The following is a 20,626-nucleotide window of genomic DNA, read 5'->3' on the forward strand; positions in this document are numbered from 1 at the left end:
GGTTGATTCTATTTCAAATGCATGTTGAATCGAGTTTGGACCTGATCTGAACTTGCCTTGTTGACATTAGAAACTTTGTAGGGAGATTGAGGAGCAGCTTAAAAACTAAGTCTAATCCCAGCCTGGAAGTAGTAATCTTTCTGAATACCAGGTGCTGGAAACCACAGAAGGGGAAAGGGCTCTGGTGCTCAGATCTTGCTTTGGAGAACAGGATGGTAGACTAGGGTTGCCACTGGCCTGATCCATCAGAGCTTTTCTGATGTTCTTAAGCACATGGCAGAGGGTTTCCTACAACCAGGAGCAATGGAAAACCCGCCATTTTCCTGCAACCAGCAAAGCACACCTGGTTTGCCAGTGGCCCCAAATCCAAGTCTCTCCAGCATTCTACATTTTGCCACAGGAATAAGTTGTGGGTACATCTCCATTTAACAGGGAAAACAACAAACCGAATAGCAGTATTGGGGGACATCAGAGGTAGCACATGTTTGTGGTCGGGCTAGCATCTAAGCTACCCCTGCCACATGTTGAAATCAAAGACAGAAACCAGCTCCCACTGTCAGAATTCCTGACAGTTGACCATCAATGGAAGGCAAGCTTTAGGGCAGGGTTCCCCAACCTTGGGTCTCCAGCTGTTTTTGGACTACAATTCCCATCATCCTTGACCACTGGTCTTGCTAGCGAGGGATGATGGGAGTTGTAGTCCAAAAACAGCTGGAGGCCCAAGGTTGGGGAACACTGCTTTAGGGTGTCATTGAAAGCTTTCAGATGTCTTGCCCCCAGATCCTATTGGAAAAAGGGGCTTCCTGGCAGGACTCTCAAGAAAGGAGATCTTCCATTTGGGTTGCTGTGGCCCTGCATTTTGTTGGAGAACGGCCAAGGACCCCCTGATCTGTTTTCAAGTGAGAGGGAAAGACAGAAGCAGACCCAGGTTTCAATGACATAGAATCCTACCCAACTCCATCGCCAGCTGCTTTTGTATAAACTCACAGCTACTTAGAATCATAGGGACGCGGGTGGCGCTGTGGGTTAAAACACAGAGCCTAGGACTTGCCGATCAGAAGGTCGGCGGTTCGAATCCTCGCGACGGGGTGAGCTCCCGTTGCTCGGTCCCTGCTCCTGTCAACCTAGCAGTTTGAAAGCACATCAAAGTGCGAGTAGATAAATAGGTACCACTCTGGCGGGAAGGTAAATGGTGTTTCCGTGTGCTGCTCTGGTTCGCCAGAAGCGGCTTAGTCATGCTGGCCACATGACCCGGAAGCTGTACGCCGGCTCCCTCGGCCAATAAAGCGAGATGAGCGCCGCAACCCTAGAGTCGGCCATGACTGGACCTAATGGTCAGGTGTCCCTTTATCTTTACCTTACTTAGAATCATAGACTTTAAAAGTTGGAAGGGGCTCTAAGAGTCATCTAGGCCAACCCCTCACAATGAAGGAATCACAGCTGAAGAATACCTGACAGGTGGCCACCGAACCTCTGCTTAAAAAATCCCCAGTGGACCTCCAGTTGCGTGCTGTGCTTTTATGGAAGTGTGGTGTGTGTGTGGATATAATCACAGGACGTGATACCACCTCTTGATTTCAGTTTCCTTTCCTTTCCTTAAAAAGAGAGCAAGTTTCTAGACGTGAACATCTGAGAATGCACAGGTAAATCAGCAAAATCTCAGAAGCCAGATTGAAGAACGAATAAGCTTTCTGGTGCTGTGAAGCTTTGGTGCGTGGGCGGGGCTTCAGACCATTTTAGCTCCTCCCCTTCCTCACGACTAGCTGTGCCACCATAAATTATGCAAAATAGGAAACACAGGGAATAAATTATGCATAATAAGCTCAACTGTGCAAATCTGGGTAACTGATACCGGTTGCAACATTCAGCCTCTTTTGGGGACAGGATCAATATATCTATATTTTAAAATTGCAGAACAGGCATGTTGACCCTCTTGGGTCTTGTGGCTGAAGAGAGGAGAAATCAGATGATGGGAGGGAAAAAACCAAGGGACTTTTCAAGCTCTCTTACAGACCCTGACATGGTTTTCTTTTACAACGGACATCTCCATCACTCCTTATTCCCCAAATCTGCTCTTGGGTTCATTAAGGTAAATTCACTTGAGGTGTGTAAGCCAGTTTTAAATGTCTTTTTAACTCTTTCCCACAATAACTAAGACTGTAGGCTCTTAAGGTGCTGGAGAATTTGCTCCCATGGGGAGTGAAGGAAAGATATCAACTGAACTCATTTTAATAAGGCTTTTTTTTAAGATATGAGATTTCCTAATTGTTTTAGGCAAGATTATTTGGATTATTATTAAGCATGTTTGGAATTTTTTGGAAGTTATGCATCAGTCTCAGTTTAGCAAAGGGATCTTCTACTTCCGGAGTTTGGCTTGGTTGCAAAAGGGGAAGACAGAAGAGGCTGACTGTGGCCCACAGAGAATATCTGTGCTACATACTGAATCTGGTTTAGGATTTATTCCCTCTGAGCAGGGAACTGTAGTTCTCAGAAAGGGCCCCAGCATCCCAAACAGAGCATTCTCAGCCTCTGTGCTGAACTACAGCTCCCAGAATTCCTTAGGGGAGCCCATGACCATCAAAGTGGTATAAAATCAAGAGGTGTCTGCAGGGCTGACATTCCCACCCAAATCGGGGCCATGATCCTAAGATGACGTCCCCATTGAAATCAGTGGGATTAACGGCTGCGTAAATGTGGACAGGGTTGAGTTGCTCCCTAATCTCCAGAATTTGAAGATTTTGAGAAACAATTCGCACAACCAGTTTTCAAGTGGTGGTTACCTGGGTGAGCCAGATCAGGTTGGAATTTTGCCAGTGGCCAAGGCCATAGACAAATTTCTGACCTGTGCCAGGATACTGGGGGCAAGGAAGCAGCTGTCACCATTCCCCTAAGTCCCCCAGGGCAGCCTGCTCAGGTCCCCTTAAGATGGCCTATTGAACCCCCAGATATGGTAGAGATACGCTGTCCCATTGTTGGTGCTGTGTATGAGTTCCCTGCCAGCCCTGCTGGATTCTACAAGTGGAATTGGAAGGCGCCATCTTGTCCTTGGTGCCATCTTGTCTTGGGCCGGCCCTGCTGTTGGACGACCGTGAACCACTATGTCCAAAAAGGTCTTGTGATTTGTCCCCATTAGGTGCTATGACAGCAGAGGTAGCATATTCAGCATGGCTTTTTGGGTAGGCGGAGCTGACCAGCAGCACCTCTGGCCAACCTGGGTAGGGACTTCGGGTCCACCCCACCCTGCTTCGCACCATCACCTCTGCCCTTCCTATGACTTTTAGCCAACTTCCCTTCATCCTTAGAGAATATGGACCACCTGGGCAGTACAGATATTTGCTCCAGCAGCTCTTGAAAACGCAACGGTCCAAAATGCGGCTCCCACAATCTAGTACTGGGGTGAGTCTCCAGAACCTGTCGGACTACATCTCCCATCAGCCCCTGCATGGCCAGTGGTGTGTACAGATGATGGGAATTGTGGTCTAGCAATATCCAGAAGGCCAAAGGCATCCCTCTCATCCTGGATCTGCAAAATGGGCCAGTCGAGAAGCTTCTTCATAGGATAACACAACCCCTCACTGCTATCAAACCCTCCTCACTTCCACCTGACCCCACTGTTTCTCAGGGTGCCTTTACATTTCCGATTTAAATTGGTTATCAAGGACATTCCCTTTCCAGGGATCTTGGAAATTATCATTCTGGGGGAGGACAAGAATGATTGAGGTGCCCACCAGACTACCAGGATTCTTTTGTGCTGGGCGGGCGGCAACGAAATTGACAGCCAAACTGACAAAAAAGCACATACAATCCGGCAGCACAGATTCCCCCCCCCCCCCGCCACCCACAAAACAGAATGGATGAGATTGCCGTGAAAGCTGGGCTGCCAGCTCTCGGCTGCTTCCATCCAATTGCACCGGCTCCTTTCACTCAAAATTTCAGCTCCGCTCAGACAAAGGACCCTCCACGACTCCCATTTGGCTGTTATTAAAGTGAATTACCAGGAGTAAAAACCCCACGTTGTTCAGATGAAAGGTTTCCTGCTTCCCGTAGGAACATGCAACCAGGTCTTTCGAGGACTGGACGTTAATCATAGGAGGAACAACTATTTAAAGCCCTTCCTGGAAGCAGACCCCAGTTAGCGACAGCCAGAAATGAGGGCTTATTGGGCTGAACCCCTCTTGGGTGGATTGACCACATGACAAACCCTGTTTCTTTCTTTCCAATAAACATGGGAAACGGTCACATTCAGGAAGGCCCAGGAAGGCCTTGGGGCAAACTGGTACCATCACCGGACAATGACGCTCTACCCTTCACTCTCTTGGTGCCAAAACGTGACGCACGACATCTTCTTCCATTTCTATTTCAGTGGCAGATAAAGCTCAGAGCGCTGTCTTTGTAAACTCGGGGGATCTCCTTCATTTTAACCGGGAATGACGAGCTCTCCTGGGTCTGGAGAGCCCTTGCCTTCATGAGCACCGTGAGAAAGTGAGAGAGCAAGCCAGGGAACAAAAGTGTATGTGTGTTTGTGTGTGTGATCAGACCGCGGACCTGCATTTCCCCGCAGAACTCGATACCTCGTTCCAAAGAACTGGGGGGGGAAATGTCTGAAGAACCTCGGCATTCAGTGATTGGCCGGGGATTCCTATGAACACCCAGTGCTTCCTGGGTCACTTATCCTTTGGACGTTTGACCATTCCTCCCACCCACCCCTTTACATCACCGTCTCCTTTTCCTCTTCCACAAGGACTGTTGGCCGGTCTCCGTTGTAGAGTCCCGACCCATTGAGATACTCCTCGTCTTTGTTGTACTGTTCTGGTCCAGTGGAAGGCATAGAGTTCTCTGAGATGGAGCCATTTTTGACGTATCCTGGCAAGTTCCGGTGTCCGTTGAGGGCTCCTGGAAGGAGTTTCGAATTGAGCTGCAGGGCAATCCCGCCTCTCGCAGTGACGTTGGTCACACTGGTGTGGGACACCATGGGCCCGTAGCTGTAGGTGGTGCTCCCGCTGCGAGCTTTCCGCTTAAAGTCAAGTGCTAACGTCCATCTGCTCCATGACTTCTTTATCTCTGCTTGAACCTGGCGAGGAGGAGAAAGAGAAGGTGCCTCGTTACTTAAAAATAAAAATTCAACACAAGGACACAGTAACAGCAGCAGCAACAACAACAACAACAACAACAACAACAACATTATTTATACTCTGGCTGGGTTTATCCAGCCACTTCCCCCAGTTTTTAACACCAAACTTACAAACTTCCCTAAACAGGAGTGCCTTCAGATGTCTTCTAAAAGATAGCTGTTTATTTCCTTGACATCTGATAGGAGGGCGTTCTACAGGCGGATGAGACCACCAAGAAGGCCCTCTGCCTGGTTCCCGGTAAACTCACTTCTCACAGGGAGGGAACCACCGGAAGGCCCTCGGAGCTGGACCTCCGTGTCTGGGCTGGAGACACTCCTTCAGGTATACTGGGCCAAGTCTGTTTAGGGCTTGAAAGGTCAGAACCAACACTTTGAATTGTGCTCGGAAACGTACTGGAAGCCAATGTAGGTCTTTCAGGACCGGTGTTATGTGGTCTCAGTGGCCGCTCCCAGTCACCAGTCTAGATGCCACATTCTGGATTAGTTGTAGTTTCCGGATCACCTTCAAAGGTAGCCCCACGTAGAGTGCGTTGCAGTAGTCCAAACGGGAGATAACCAGAGCATGCACCACTCTGGCGAGACAGTCCGCGGGCAGGTAGGGTCTCATCCTGCGTACCAGATGGAGCTGGTAGACAGCTGCCCTGGACACAGAATTGACCTGTGCCTCCATGGACAGCTGTGTGTCCAAAATGACTGTGCACCTGCTCCTTCAGGGGCACAGTTACGCCATTCAGGACCAGGGACTATTCAGCACATGGACCAAGGCTATTTCACCTAAGCAGACCATCACCATAGAATTGCAGAGCTGGATGGGACTGTCATGACCATCTAGTCCACCCCTTGCAAGGCAGAAATATGCAGCTGTCCCATACGGGGATCAAACCTGCAACCTTGGCGTTACCAAAGCCCCACTCTAACCAACTGAGCTATCCAGGCATCAGAGACAAGATGCTTGTACAATGACGGTAAGTGCAATTCTGCACAGATATGTTAAACGAACACATCATTTAGAAGAGCTATATTTCTTTCTTAGGTGCAGGTAAGGAATTGCAGATGACACAAACTTGATGGCAGAAAGTGAGGAGGAATTAAAGAACCTTTTAATGAGGGTGAAAGAAGAGAGCGCAAAATATGGTCTGAAGCTCAACATAAAAAAACCTAAGATCATGGCCACTGGTCCCATCACCTCCTGGCAAACAGAAGGGGAAGAAATGGAGGCAGTGAGAGATTTTACTTTCTTGGGCTCCATGATCACTGCAGATGGTGACAGCAGTCACGAAATTAAAAGACGCCTGCTTCTTGGGAGAAAAGCAATGACAAACCTAGACAGCATCTTAAAAAGCAGAGACATCACCTTGCCAACAAAGCTTCATATAGTTAAAGCTCTGGTTTTCCCAGAAGTGATGTATGGAAGTGAGAGCTGGACCATCAAGAAGGCTGATCGCCGAAGAATGGATGCTTTTGAATTCTGGTGCAGGTGGAGACTCTTGAGAGTCCCATGGAATGCAAGAAGATCAGATCTCTCCATTCCGAAGGAAATCAGCCCTGAGTGCTCAATGGAAGGACAGATCCTGAAGCTGAGGCTCCAAGACTTTGGCCACCTCAGGAGAAGAGAAGACTCCCTGGAAAAGACCCTGGTGTTGGGAAAGATGGAGGGCACAAGGAGAAGGGGACGACAGAGGATGAGATGGTTGGACAGAGTTCTCGAAGCTACTAACATAAGTTTGACCAAACTGTGGGAGGCAGTGGAAGACAGGAGTGCCTGGCGTGCTCTGGTCCAGGGGGTCACGAAGAGTCAGACGCGACTAAACGACTAAACAACAACAACAACAAGGAGTTGCATAGGTCACCATTTTTATCTTGTGTTTAAAGTCCTGCAAAATAGTTCTGCTGGCTCTTCCTTTCATCCTGGCAATCTCGAGGGTTATCCTTTCAGCAGTGGCAAGATTGCTTAAGTTCTTATACCACAATTCAACGAGACAGATTCTTAAAGGTTTGTCCCCCCCTCCCCATTTTTGCCTCCTGAGATCTACCTCTCTGAATATCAGGAGATAGTATTTTTTAAAAACAAATATTAGGGAGCATTTCAAACTTTCAACCCACTCAGCACTTCTCCCTGGAAGATTGGAGGAAAATGATCCACACCCACATTGTGCTCTGGAAGATATAACTTAGGCTGTGAGAAACTTACCTCCCCGTTGCAAAAGCAATAGATAATGGCGACAAAAAACCCCTAGGAAAGAGGAGGAGAAAAACGACAAATTAATGTTGACTCAGAACATGGCTATTTCACCGAAGCACAGATATTCTCTGAGTTTGGAACTGAACCCGCACAGAGAACCCCTTACCTGGAAAGAGTTGAAGAGCATTTCATAGTGCATTTGAATTTGCCAAATGATCCCTGACACTTCGGTGTATGGCATAGCCATAAAAACAATATAATGAACTCCGAAAAGAGGCATGAGGACCAGGGTGGATTTCAGTAGCTTCCTGCAGAAGAGAGCAGAGAGGAAAGGGAAAACGTTACGAGAAGCTAAATTCATTTCCAAACCACGAACCATAATGAAATACCAACATCCAGGTGTGAGGAGAAAACAGCAAAGACCTGATGAAGAGAGCGCAGCACAGGTTATATTTTCTGAGAATCCTTCAGAAAAATAATCTCTCAAAGGACCTGTTGATGGCATTTTACCATTGTACTTTGGAGAGTGTGTTAACTTCTGGTCTGTGTGTGTGGTTTGGGAGCTGAAAAAACAATGCTGTCCAGGGTTATAAAGACTGAAATGTACCATATTTTTTTCTCTATAAGACTCACTTTTTCCCTCCTAAAAAGTAAGGGGAAATGTGTGTGCGTCTTAGGGAGCGAATGCAGGCTGCGCAGCTATCCCAGAAGCCAGAACAGCAAGAGGGATTGCTGCTTTCACTGCGCAGCGATCCCTCTTGCTGTTCTGGCTTCTGAGCTTCAGAATATTTTTTTTCTTGTTTTCCTCCTCCCAAAACTAGGTGCGTCTTATGGTCTGGTGCGTCTTGTAGAGCGAAAAATACGGTAATTGTGTGCACTTTCCCCACCTTGGATCAAATCTATGCTTCAGATGTCTTCTAAAAGTTAGATAGTTGTTCATTTCCTTGACATTTGACGGGAGGGCGTTCCACAGGGCGGGCGCCACCACCGAGAAGGCCCTCTGCCTGGTTCCCTGTAACCTCACTTCTCGCAGAGAGGGAACCGCCAGAAGGCCCTCGGAGCTAGACCTCAGTGTCTGGGTAGAATGATGGGGGTGGAGACGCTCCTTCAGGTATCCTGGACCGAGGCCGTTTAGGGCTTTAAAGGTCAGCACCAACACTTTGAATTGTGCTCGGAAACGTACTGGGAGCAAAGGTAGCAGATAGCGCCTCAGAACGTCTGAGCAGATGAGGACATCTGGTACCATTCAGGAGCGGTGCTCCCCGAAGGAACACTGACTGGAAATGATGCTGACAGAGGGAGGAGGGAGAGGGAGGGGCAGGAAATTCTCTGCCAACGGTTGCCGCAGCATGGAGGCAATTACGAAGGGGCACCGGCCGGCCGCCCAGAGGCCCAGCCTCTTCTGCAACGAATAGCGGCAGCGGACGGGGCTGGAGGTTGAGGAAAACATCATTAAAAGCAAAACAAAACAGCCAAGAGCCTCCAAAACCATAATGAGTAACAAGCCTCAAATAGCGTGTAATAAATCAATAGGTAGATGATAGGCCTCGGTGAGGCTGGAAAACGAGGCTTGACCGTTTTTTTTATTGCCAATGGCAGCTGGTGCAAACTCCCTCCTCCTGCTTTAAATTAAACATTTTCCTTCCAAGTTCTCAAGGTTCTCTCTTCCCTCCCCGCCCTTCTTTTTCTTCTAAAAAAACTCGGCCAATCTGACGAATGTGGACCTCTAGCTTTGCCAGGATTACTCAGACGTAGCTGTGATCGGTTAAGGCTGAGCAGAGATCTGCTAACACACATGGCAGCTTAGCGGGTAGGTGGCAGAGAGCTAGGAAGTTCATAGAATTGTAGAGTTGGAAGGGACCCCCCAAGGCTCATCTAGTCTAACCCCTTGCCATGCAGGAATCACAGCTGAAGACTCCCCAGCAGATGGCCAACCAACTGGTGTTGACAAACATCCAGTGAAGTTCACCACCATCCGAAGAAGAAGAAAAAGAAGAGTTTGGATTTGATATCCCGCTTTATCACTACCCGAAGGAGTCTCAAAGTTCCCTTCCTCCCCCACAACAAACACTCTGTGAGGTGAGTGGGGCTGAGAGACTTCACAGAAGTGCAACTGGCCCAAGGTCACCCAGCAGCTGCATGTGGAGGAGCGGGGAAGCGAACCCGGTTCCCCAGATTATGAGTCTACCACTCTTAACCACTACACCACACTGGCTTGCCGATCAGAAGGTCGGCGGTTCGAATCCCCACAATGGGGGGAGCTCTCGTTGTTCGGTCCCAGCTCCTGCCCACCTAGCAGTTCGAAAGCATGTCAAAGTGCAAGTAGATAAATAGGTAGTGCTCTGGTGGGAAGGTAAACGTGTGCTGCTCTGGTTTGCCAGAAGCGGCTTAGTCATGCTGGCCACATGACCCGGAAGCTGTACGCCGGCTCCCTCGGCCAATAAATTGAGATGAGCGCCGCAACCCCAGAGTCGTCCGCGACTGGACCTAATGGTCAGGGGTACCTTTACCTCTGCCTCTCAAAGCGGCTAACATTCTCCTTTCCCTTCCTCCCCCACAACAAACACTCTGTGAGGTGAGTGGGGCTGAGAGACTTCAGAGAAGCGTGACTAGCCCAAGGTCACCCAGCAGCTGCATGTGGAGGAGTGGGGAAGCGAACCCGGTTCACCAGATTGCAAGACTACCACTCTTAACCACTACACCACACTGGCTCTCACACTGACTTCCAAAGGAGTCCATTCCACTGGTACACCTCACCATCAGAAACATTCTTCCTAATCTTTTGTTGGAATCTCTTTTCTTGCAACCTGAATCCATTGGTTCGGGTCCTACGCTCCAGAGCAGGGGGAGAAAACAAGCTTGCTCCATCTTCCATGTGACAACCCTTGCGGTATTTGAAGATGGCTCTCGTATCTCCTCTCGGCCTCCTCTTTTCCAGGCTAAACATACCCAGCTCCTTCAACCGTTCCTCATCAGGCTTAGTTTCCAGACCCCTGACCATCTCAGTCGCCCTTCTCTGCACAAGTTCCAGCTTGTCAACAACTTTTTAAAATTGCGGCGCCCAGAATTGGATGCAGTATTCCAGGTGTGGTCGGACCAGAGTAGAGCAGTACTAGGGACGTGGGTGGCACTCTGGGTTAAACTACAGAGCCTAGGACTTGCCGATCAGAAGGTCGGCGGTTCGAATCCCCGCGACGGGGTGAGTTCCCGTTGTTCGCTCCCTGCTCCTGCCAACCTAGCAGTTCGAAAGCACGTCAAAGTGCAAGAAGATAAATAGGTACCGCTCCAGCAGGAAGGTAAACGGCGTTTCCGTGCGCTGCTCTGGTTCGCCAGAAGCGGCTCAGTCATTCTGGCCACATGACCCGGAAGCTGTACGCCAGCTCCCTCGGCCAAGAAAGCGAGATGAGCACCGCAACCCCAGAGTCAGTCACCCGTGGACCTAATGCTCAGGGGTACCTTTACCCTTTACCATTTAAAGTTCCCCATCCTTGTCTTAATGGTTCCCATTAATAGGTTGTTGGTACGCTCCTTCTCCGAAACCTCCCTGCAGAGTAGGACAGCCCCAAGTACTTACCTGTACTGTTGCCTCGTGTCACACCTCCCCGCATTTGTTTCTCGGAGTTTGGTTGCGAGGACTCTGAGAATTTTGATGAAAAGGATAAAATTTGCCTGGGGGAGAAAGAGAGACAAAGCGTTTTTCAAAGGGTGCTGTGGAGAGAGGCCTCTGGAAACCCCTCTCCAGCTTCTACTACTAAAAGGGTCAGTTGCTGTGGGAGAAATTCCCCTTGTCTGGGGTTCAAGGAGGGTCACATCCATTTCCCAATTGGTCAGACTTTATTCAGCAATGCATCGCAGGATAAGAGTCCAAAGAGTTTGCAAAAAAAGCTTTGCATCATTACACATTATTTATAAGAAAAAATAAGTCATCTTGATTAGGCAGAGACCACAAGATGACCCTGATTGTAGCCAGATTCTGCGCACAGATCTGTAGGCGCAGACCATCCCCTGATTCAATCTCGTTTGTTAAGAAAATTCCCAAATTTGGATCGACGACGACTCTGGTTCATTTCGCTAAGGTTGTCTATCTCAAAGTTTTTATGTGTTTATATGCCTATCGCACTTTTAATCTTAAAATCCATGTGGTATATTGTTTCAAATGTTTGTTTTGCTATTGGGATTGTAGTTCCATTTGTGTTTCTCAAGCTGGTCTCGGACCGTAATAAATTTCATGTTTCAAGTCATCTTGGCTTTTCCAGCCTCTGGGCCAACCAATATCTGCCATCCCATCGTCCCATCTCTTCATCCAGCCAGAGTCCTAGAAATATACCGTATTTTTTGCTCTATAGGATGCACCTTTTCCCCCTCCAAAAATTAAGGGGAAATGTGTGTGCGTCCTATGGAGCAAATGCAGGCTTCTTGGCTTCAGCGACAGCAACGCGAAGCCTCCAAAGTGTAGAGGGAGCACTCCTTCCGCGCTCCGGAGGCTTCGCGTTGCTTTCGCTGAAGCCTCTCACTCTCTAGGCTTCAGCGAAAGCAACGCGAAGCCTTTGGAGCGCAGTGGGAACTTGCGCTGCGCTCCGAAGGCTTTGGGTTCCTTTTGCTGAAGCTGGGAGAGCAAGACTCTCCAGGCTTCAGCAGAGAGGGAGAGCTGCACAGCGCCCCTTCAGCCAAGCGGGAGGAGAAATGGAAGGGGCTCCATTTCTCCTGCCGCTTCACTGAAGGGGCGCTAAGCAGAGAGGGGGAGAATTCCCCCCCCCCCGTTCTCCCCCTCCTATGGTCTGGTGCATCCTATAGAGGGGAAAATACGGTAACTTTACTCAGCCCATTTTCACTGAACCTGCCAGAACCCTCCTTGTACCTTATTTAGAGTCATTTCGCCCCTTTAACAGCCAGCGTTAAGGTCTTCCTAAACTGGTCCTTGTCAGGCTGCACTTTGCACATGTGTCGTTAGCCTCCCTGAGTTTTACAGAAATTCCACGTGTTCATCACGCACCTTGAAAATCTGGGAGACTAGTTTGGAAAAGGTGGATAGCACAAGCTTTTTCTCCCTCTTTCATAACTCTAGAACTCAGGAAGCTGAATGCTGGTCGATTCAGGACAGATAAAGTCCTTCTTCACTCGGCGCATAGTTAAACTATGGAACTCATCTCCACAGGAAACTGTCACGGCCACCAACTTAGATGGAATAGAGAGCTATCGATGGTTACTAAGCCAGGATGACTATACCTCCACAGTTGGAAGCAGTAAAGCCACTTCTGCCATTCGGAGGAGGTGGAGTTGCGGGCTTCACGGCCCCGCCTCCGCCCCTGGCCCCTGCACAATTGGGGGGATTCCCAGCTGTGTCACCCCCTGGCCAGCCAATCGGCTGGCTCTGGGGCCGTGGCCTGCCCTATTTAAGGCAGGATGTGACCGGGGATCTCCCTCTTTGCTGCCCGCCAGCTGTTCCTGCTTTCCCCACCCTTCTGCCCTATAAGGTTTTCATTCCTTGACCTTGCTATGGACCTCGGTTGGTCGCCATTGAGGGGCCTGGTAGGAATTTTTTCCACTTGGCAAATTGGCACCAGCCACTTGGTTTTTGCCTACCTCGTAGCAAATCGTCACAACTTTCTGGGTATTGGCGGTTAGGCATTGGTATTGCTCTGTAGATGGAAAGAGGGGAGGGAGCGCCATCACCTGCCCCACATATTGAAGGATATTCCGTTAAAGCATTCTGGGGGGCGTGGCCTTGTCTGAAGCCTGGGGAGGTGAGGGCCTAAGGCACGTCCCCTATTGGTGACCCTGGGGGAGTTCCTAGTTGATGTACATCAGCAGGACTTCCCCTGTTGTTGTTGTTGTTTAGTCGTTTAGTTGTGTCCGACTCTTCGTGACCCCCTGGACCAGAGCACGCCAGGCCCTCCTGTCTTCCACTGCCTCCCGCAGTTTGGTCAAACTCACGCTGGTAGCTTTGAGAACACTGTCCCACCATCTCGTCCTCTGTCGTCCCCTTCTCCTTGTGCCCTCCATCTTTCCCAACATCAGGGTCTTCTCCAGGGAGTCGAGTCTTCTCATGAGGTGGCCAAAGTATTGGAGTCTCAGCTTCAGGATCTGTCCTTCCAGTGAGCACTCAGGGCTGATTTCCTTCAGAATGGAGAGGTTGGATCTTCTTGCAGTCCATGGGACTCTCAAGAGTCTCCTCCAGCACCAGAATTCAAAAGCATCCATTCTTCGGCGATCAGCCTTCTTGATGGTTCAGCTCTCACTTCCATACATCACTACTGGGAAAACCAGAGCTTGAACTATACAGACCTTTGTTGGCAAGGTGATGTCTCTGCTTTTTAAGATGCTGTCTAGGTTTGTCATTGCTTTTCTCTGAAGAAGCCGGGGTCTTTTAACTCCCCCTACTGGTGGTTAACCCTTTCTGGACTTCAAGCAAATGGGCTGAAGTTGGATAGGGTCGGTTAGGACCATCGCCTGTAACCAACAAAGTTGTGGCCTTATTTAACCCATTGACCTTAATAATTGTGTCATTATTTCCACTGGAAGGGGTTGCGAACTCGCCATACAATGCTTCTTAATACTAGCTTCCAGAAACCACAGGAGGGGAGAGGGCTCTTGTGTTCGAATCCTGCTTGTGCATTCCCCCCAAGCACTTGGTGGTTAGCCACTGTGAGAACAGGGTGCTGGACAAGACAGGCCACTGGCCTGATCCTGCAGGCCTTTCTTATGTTCTGACTTTCTTCATCGGTCCGTTTCCTTGCTGGAAATCACTGGGCTGGTTTTTCCTTGGCGCGAGGAGGTGCCAACAGCCCGGACCACACAAGGATGCTTCGAAATCTAGGCAGGGTGGAAGAGACGGGACGACAACTGAGGAATCTGGCAGGATGAGTGCGGCGAAGTGCCAGGGCCCACAAGCCTTTCCAGTTTATGGTCCAATGAAGAGAAGACAATGATTTACTCAATCGCGGCAGCCAGAATAATAGTGGCAAGAAACTGGAAGAATGAAATCTTACCAACGATTATATAGTGGCAAACTCTCATGATAGAATACCTGTAACTAGCAAAACTAACTGGAAAAATTAGAGGAGTGTCAAACCAGAAGATATATAGGGAATGGAAAATATTTAAGGAATACTTAAAAATGTATTGTACGAATAATAAGATACTTGCAGAAAGAGAGCGATACTGTTAACCAAGAATGATATAAAATATATTAGTGGATCGTATATACATGTATAAGACAGAATAATAGGATTCTGTGCAAAGAATACAGATAACACAAGTAGTATAATGAGAACTATTGGAAGTTACATATTTTAATTTGTCATGTAAGTGTAATAGATTGTACTTTTTAATGTTTGCTCCTTTATCTTTTCTTAATTTATTGTTTCTATTCATTTGTATTGTTTTCTGTTTTATATGTTATGTAACTCATGTATATTTGTCTATGTGAAAAATAATGAAGATTTTCTTTAAAAAAAAAGAAAAGGAAAAAAAGAAGAAGAGAAGACAATGATTTAGATGGGATGAAGGGTTGATGTTCTTCAGAGAAAATCCCAGAGCAGTGGACCATTTTTGCAAATGTTCCTATTCAGTGTTTGAGCTGTGGTCCACCTAGTGTTTAGACTCTTTGGTAGCCTTGACTTAGGGCTGTTATAGGTCTAGAATTTCCCGGACTTATCTAGGATTCATCTGTCAGAAACAGCGTTTACTCACATTTGCAAACCTGCCGTGACCCCTCTTTCCTGTCAAGTTTTGTTTTGTTTCCTTTTGTTTTCGGGGTGCCCCGGGGTGAGGAAGGGAGGGAAAGAGGGAGAATTCTTTTGCAGTAGAGCAGAGAAAACCGCGGCTGAGGTTTCTCTGTGCCGAAGCCGAAAAGGCTTCCTCGGAGTGAGAAAGAAAGAAAGAAGGAAAGAGAGAAAGAGAGAGAGAGAGAGTGAGAGAGAGAGAGAGAGAGAGAGATCCACTGTTCTGCACTCGGAATACATTACGGAAATGAGTGCAAGATGTTCAGATTGCAGTTAGCGCAGATGTTCTTAGATGCACTTTTGCTGTCGGGGCTTCTGTCCAATCTGGAGCGGGTGAGAGACAGACAGACAGACAGACAGACAGACAGACAGACAGACAGAACAGGCTCACGAGAGGAGAGAGGGCTGGAGGTCATTGGAGAGGGGGAATATTGCTCTGGTCCCAGGTGCAAAGCCTTTTGGCTAACAGGCAGCTGGGAATGGGAGGCATCTGCTGCTGACTGATGGTCCTTCTGAAAATAAAGCTTCTCTAGTCCATGGGTAAAGCAATGACAAACCTAGACAGCATCTTAAAAAGCAGAGACATCACCTTGCCAACAAAGGTCTGTATAGTTAAAGCTATGGTTTTCCCAGTAGTGATGTATGGAAGTGAAAGCTGGGCCATAAAGAAGGCTGATCGCCGAAGAATGGATGCTTTTGAATTATGGTGCTGGAGGAGACTCTTGAGAGTCCCATGGACTGCAAGAAGATCCAACCGATCCATTCTGAAGGAAATCAGCCCTGAGTGCTCACTGGAAGGATAGATCCTGAGGCTCCAAGACTTTGGCCACCTCATGAGAAGAGAAGACTCCCTGATGTTGGGAAAGATGGAGGGCGCAAGGAGAAGGGGACGACAGAGGACGAGATGGTGGGACAGTGTTCTCGAAGCTACCAGCATGAGTTTGACCAAACTGCGGGAGGCAGTGGAAGACAGGAGTGCCTGGCGTGCTCTGGTCCAGGGGGTCACGAAGAGTCGGACACGACTAAACGGCTAAACAACAACAACAGTACATTGATTCTTGCTTTCATTTTATGGATCGATGGTCTCGTTAGATACTAAAATTCATGTCAAATTGCTGTTTTGGGGTTTGTTTTTAAAAGTCTGGAACGGATTAATCCATTTTGCATTGCAAAATTTCTATGGGAAAGCGCGCCTTGGTTTTGGAACGCTTTGGTTTCGGAATGGACTTCAGGAATGGATTAAATTTGAGAACCAAGGTACCACTGTACCTGGCTTGAAAGTGCATCATTTTAATAAGCATTTTAATAAACCACGGTGAACGCTTAGAAGAAATTTGCAAACTCAATAAGTAATGATAACAACAACAACAACAACAACAACAACAACAACTTTCACACTGCTCCTGGCTGCATCCTGCTCCCACCCTGTTTGCTCTTGAGCCCCCCCCCCAGACTAAGAGTCTCCCCTTCTCCTTCTCTCTCGACCCCAGTCTTCTCGACTTACCATGACAGCTATAAGGATAGGCACCTGAATAACCCATTTGAAGTAGCCAGCGCTTAAATCCCAGCACCTGGGGAGGAAAGAGGGATGCCGTCAAGGCCAAAGTGAGAGTCAGGGCATTTTGGCCCCTGAGGCAAACCACAAAACGTTGCCCACCCCCTGCCAGGGAAGAAGGAGTGAGCGAAGATTGACTTCAGGAACAAGAGAGGGATAAAAATCTACACTGAGTTCTGCTGCCCCATGGATTCTGCCGCCCGAGGTTACCTACCTCTTGGGTGAGCCGGCCCCAGGGCCGGATTTAGGTTTGATGAGGCCCTGAGCTACTGAAGGTAATGGGGCCCTATATATGTCCAGCTGCCCTTCATCAACAACTGTTTTTTTGTGTTGAATATATGATTAAAAATACATTAAAATGCCACAGATTAAAAGCTTCCCTAAACAGGGCTGCCTTTAGATGTCTTCTAAAAGCTGGTAGTTGTTGTTCTCTTTGACATCTGCTGGGAGGGTGTTCCACAGGGCGGGCGCCACCACCGAGAAGGCCCTCTGCCTGGTTTCCTGTAACTTGGCTTCTCGCAGTGAGGGAACCGCCAGAAGGCCCTCGGCGCTGGACCTCAGTGTCCAGGCAGAAGAGCTGGGATAGAACCCCGGACTCTTTAAGTAAGGGAAAGAGTAGTTTATGGACTTACTCTGTGTCTGCAAACGTCGCCCTTAACGTCGCCCAGAATGTAACAAACACAACAGGGAGCCCTGGAAGAGAAAAGGAAAGGAGGCGGGTGAAAATGGGGAATTATAGTGTCACTTTGCAGGAACATAGGAAGCTGTCTTATATTGAGTCAGACCATAGGGTCCATCTAGTTCAGTAGTTGGACGTGTTTTCATTTTGTGTGGAACTAAACAGCTCAGGGCCGCAATAGCAAAAGGAAGGCCTCTCCCCGTATGAACCTACCCAGACCCTGAAACCCTCATCTGTGGCCCTCCTTTGTGCGCCTCCTCCACGAGAGGCCCAGAGGGCGGCAACACCAGAACAGGGCCTTTTCTGTGGTGACTCCCCATTGGGGGAATGCTCTTCCAAGGGAGGTTCGCCTGTCGCCTTTGTTTCATATCTTCAGGTGCCAGGTGAAAATGTTCCTCCAGTGGTGTAGCATGGGTTGCAGGCACCCAGGCCAGGCAAACCACTGGTACTGCTGGAGCGACCCACCCTCAGAGCCAAAACTGAAGCACAGAACTGCATAGTTCTCCCTCGTTGCCCTTGCTCTTCCTGTCCCTCTGCTGACATGACACCTCCCCCTTAGTTGTGTAAGCTCCTTGGGGCAGAGACCTGGAGGATTTCCGTTTGCTGCTGCTTACACTGTAAAGAGCGGTGTTCATGGGCACAAATGTATTTTTACATTCTCCATGAAAATGTTAAAAGTTAAATAAACCTTGTGGAGCGAGGAGTGTTAATGTACAGTGGTACCTCGGGTTAAGTACTTAATTCGTTCCAGAGGTCCGTTCTTAACCTGAAACTGTTCTTAACCTGAAACACCACTTTAGCTAATGGGGCCTCCCGCTGCCGCCACACGATTTCTGTTCTCATTCTGAAGCAAAGTTCTTAACCCAAGGTAATATTTCTGGGTTAGCGGAGTCTGTGACCTGAAGCATATGTAACCTGAAGTGTATGTTACCTGAAGCGTATGTAACCTGAGGCATATGGAACCCGAGGTACCACTGTATATGGAATTGTACATATGGTCAATTTGAATATGTTATTATTGATTATGTATACCCAATGTATCAGCTGCCTGGGGGGGTTTCACTGTTGGGTTTTGGTTGTTGGTAAAAAATAAAGAAATAATAATAATAATAATAATAATAATAATAATAATAATAATAGATCAGCCCCCCCCCAATGCACTGCCCTTTTCACAAAGCCTCAACGGGTGGCACCGCCGAAATTGACTTCTATAGCATCCACATTGCATGCGCTGTGCATCTCCAGTCTATAAGCACAGTGTGTACAATGCAGGTCCTATAAGGTCAGGTCATCTCAACTGAAGCTGGCCAGGGGGGTGCTGCTAGGCCCTGAGCTGCCTCCCCCCTCTCCATAACTGTAATGAACCATGGAAAGGGCCAAATGACCAGATTGGCGCACTCAGAGGGGCAGTGGCCTGAGGTTGCAAGGGTCAAAGAACCACGACTATTTCTGCAGGAGGGTCTCTGCCTCCAGCATCCTAGAGATGCCCAGTCAGAACGAAAAGGCCACTGAGAAGACTTCCCCTCCCTTAAGAACCTAGGAAGTGCACACAGGATCAGACCAATGGCCCATCTAGTCCAGCAAACTCTTCTTGCCGTGGTCGACCAGATGCCTCTGGGAAACTAGGGAGGAGAACATGAGCTTGCGCTCTCCTTGTGTGGGTTCCAGCAACTGGTTTTCAGAAGCATTGATGCCTCCAACTGCATATACCCACCAACATTTCTTCAATGAAAACAGGGATGTCCCATTCCATACCCTCCAATATTTCTTCAATGAAAACAGGGACGTCCTATCCATTCCCTCCAATATTTCTTCAATGAAAACAGGGACGTCCTATCCATGCCCTCCAATATTTCTCCAAAGGAAACAGGGAGATCCTATTCCATACCCTCCAATATTACTTCAAAGAAAACAGGGATGTCCTATCCATACTTTCCAATATTTCTTCAATGAAAACAGGGACGTCCTATCCATGCCCTCCAATATTTCTCCAATGGAAACAGGTAGATCCCATTCCATGCACTCCAATATTTCTTCAGTGAAAACAGGGACGTCCTATCCATGCCCTCCAATATTTCTCCAATGGAAACAGGTAGATCCCATTCCATGCCCTCCAATATTTCTCCAAGGGAAATAGGGAGCTCTCCTTGTGTGGGTTCCAGCAACTGGTTTTCAGAAGCAGTGATGCCTCCAACTGCATGTACCCACCAACATTTCTTCAATGAAAACAGGGATGTCCCATTCCATACCCTCCAATATTTCTCCAAAGGAAACAGGGAGATCCTATTCCATTCCCTCCAATATTTCTTCAATGAAAACAGGGATGTCCTATCCGTACCCTCCAATATTTCTTCAACAGAAGCAGGGACGTCCTATCCATGCCCTCCATTATTTCCACAATGAAAAGAGGGACGTCCTAAGGAAAAGCGGGACATTCCAGGATCAAATCAGAAACCAGGATGGCTTCTGTAAATCCAGGACTCTCCCTGGAAAACAGGGACACCTGGAGGGTCTGCAACTGTGGAGGCAGACATAGTCATCCTGGCTGGCAGCCACTGACAGCCTTCTCCCCCACAAATTTGTCTAATCCTCTTTTAAGCCCTCTGAGTTGGCCACCATCGCAGCCACGCACCCTCCTTGCACTTGATGAGCTTAGGCTATTTTGAGAACCTTCCCTTCCCTTCCCTGAAGGCCCACTCCATGGAAACAGAACGGTTCCAGCTAATGAACTGCGCACACTTCATCACCACATCCTGTTTTCAACAGCAGCTCTACCTCCTCTGAAAATTGCAGGTTGCGGCTCTTCCAGGCGTTGACGTACCCGAGGCAGCCTCTGCTTACTTCAAGCAGACCTTGGGCCCCCCCCTCTCTTGACGTGAGCGGAAGGAAGAGGGGAAAGGGAATGGGTGGGAGAAAGCAGAATGAGGGGCTCCCCCAGGACCCCACAATCCGGCTGAGGTGAGCCTGCCTTGTGACGTTGACAAACCCAGAAGAGGGACCTCGGCTTTTGTGGTTTCAAAATGGCAGCCTGGCTCTCTCCTCGACCTTGTCTTATGCTCTCTGGACAGATGCAGGCCCCGTTCTTAAATTTTGTACCGGCCCAATGCCCTGAGCTGAAGGACACAGCCCAGTTCAGCTTGCTTGGGACAAGAGACTGTTGTGTTCTTACTGTTTTTACTTTTTGCCACATGGGTTTATTTGAAAATATACAAGCGGAGAAGGAAAACATGCAGATGGAGCTTGCTTTTTTTGAAAGCTTCACCAGTTTTTGCCCAAAGCAAGCAACGTACCCTTGGAGACCCCATTCCAGGGCCCAGCAAACATCCGTCTCGTTCACTGACTATATTCTAAACCC

General features: G+C 48.4%; 1 protein-coding gene across 1 annotated transcript in view; it reads right to left on the reverse strand.

The window, feature by feature from the left end:
* Positions 1-743: 743 nt before the first annotated feature.
* The window catches only part of PTH1R (parathyroid hormone 1 receptor), a 129,848-nt gene continuing 109,965 nt past the window's right edge, over positions 744-20,626 (reverse strand). The window contains exons 8-13 of the mRNA XM_083704198.1: positions 17,225-17,285; positions 16,542-16,608; positions 10,888-10,982; positions 7,480-7,621; positions 7,323-7,364; positions 744-5,071 (exon numbers count right to left, since the gene is read on the reverse strand). Coding sequence (XP_083560324.1) covers positions 4,709-5,071; positions 7,323-7,364; positions 7,480-7,621; positions 10,888-10,982; positions 16,542-16,608; positions 17,225-17,285 — 770 coding nt within the window. The 3' untranslated portion in view covers positions 744-4,708. The remainder of the gene's footprint in view (positions 5,072-7,322; positions 7,365-7,479; positions 7,622-10,887; positions 10,983-16,541; positions 16,609-17,224; positions 17,286-20,626) is intronic.

The sequence above is a fragment of the Podarcis gaigeae genome (genome assembly GCF_964106915.1).
Source record: "Podarcis gaigeae genome assembly, chromosome: 12".
Lineage (NCBI taxonomy): Eukaryota > Metazoa > Chordata > Lepidosauria > Squamata > Lacertidae > Podarcis > Podarcis gaigeae.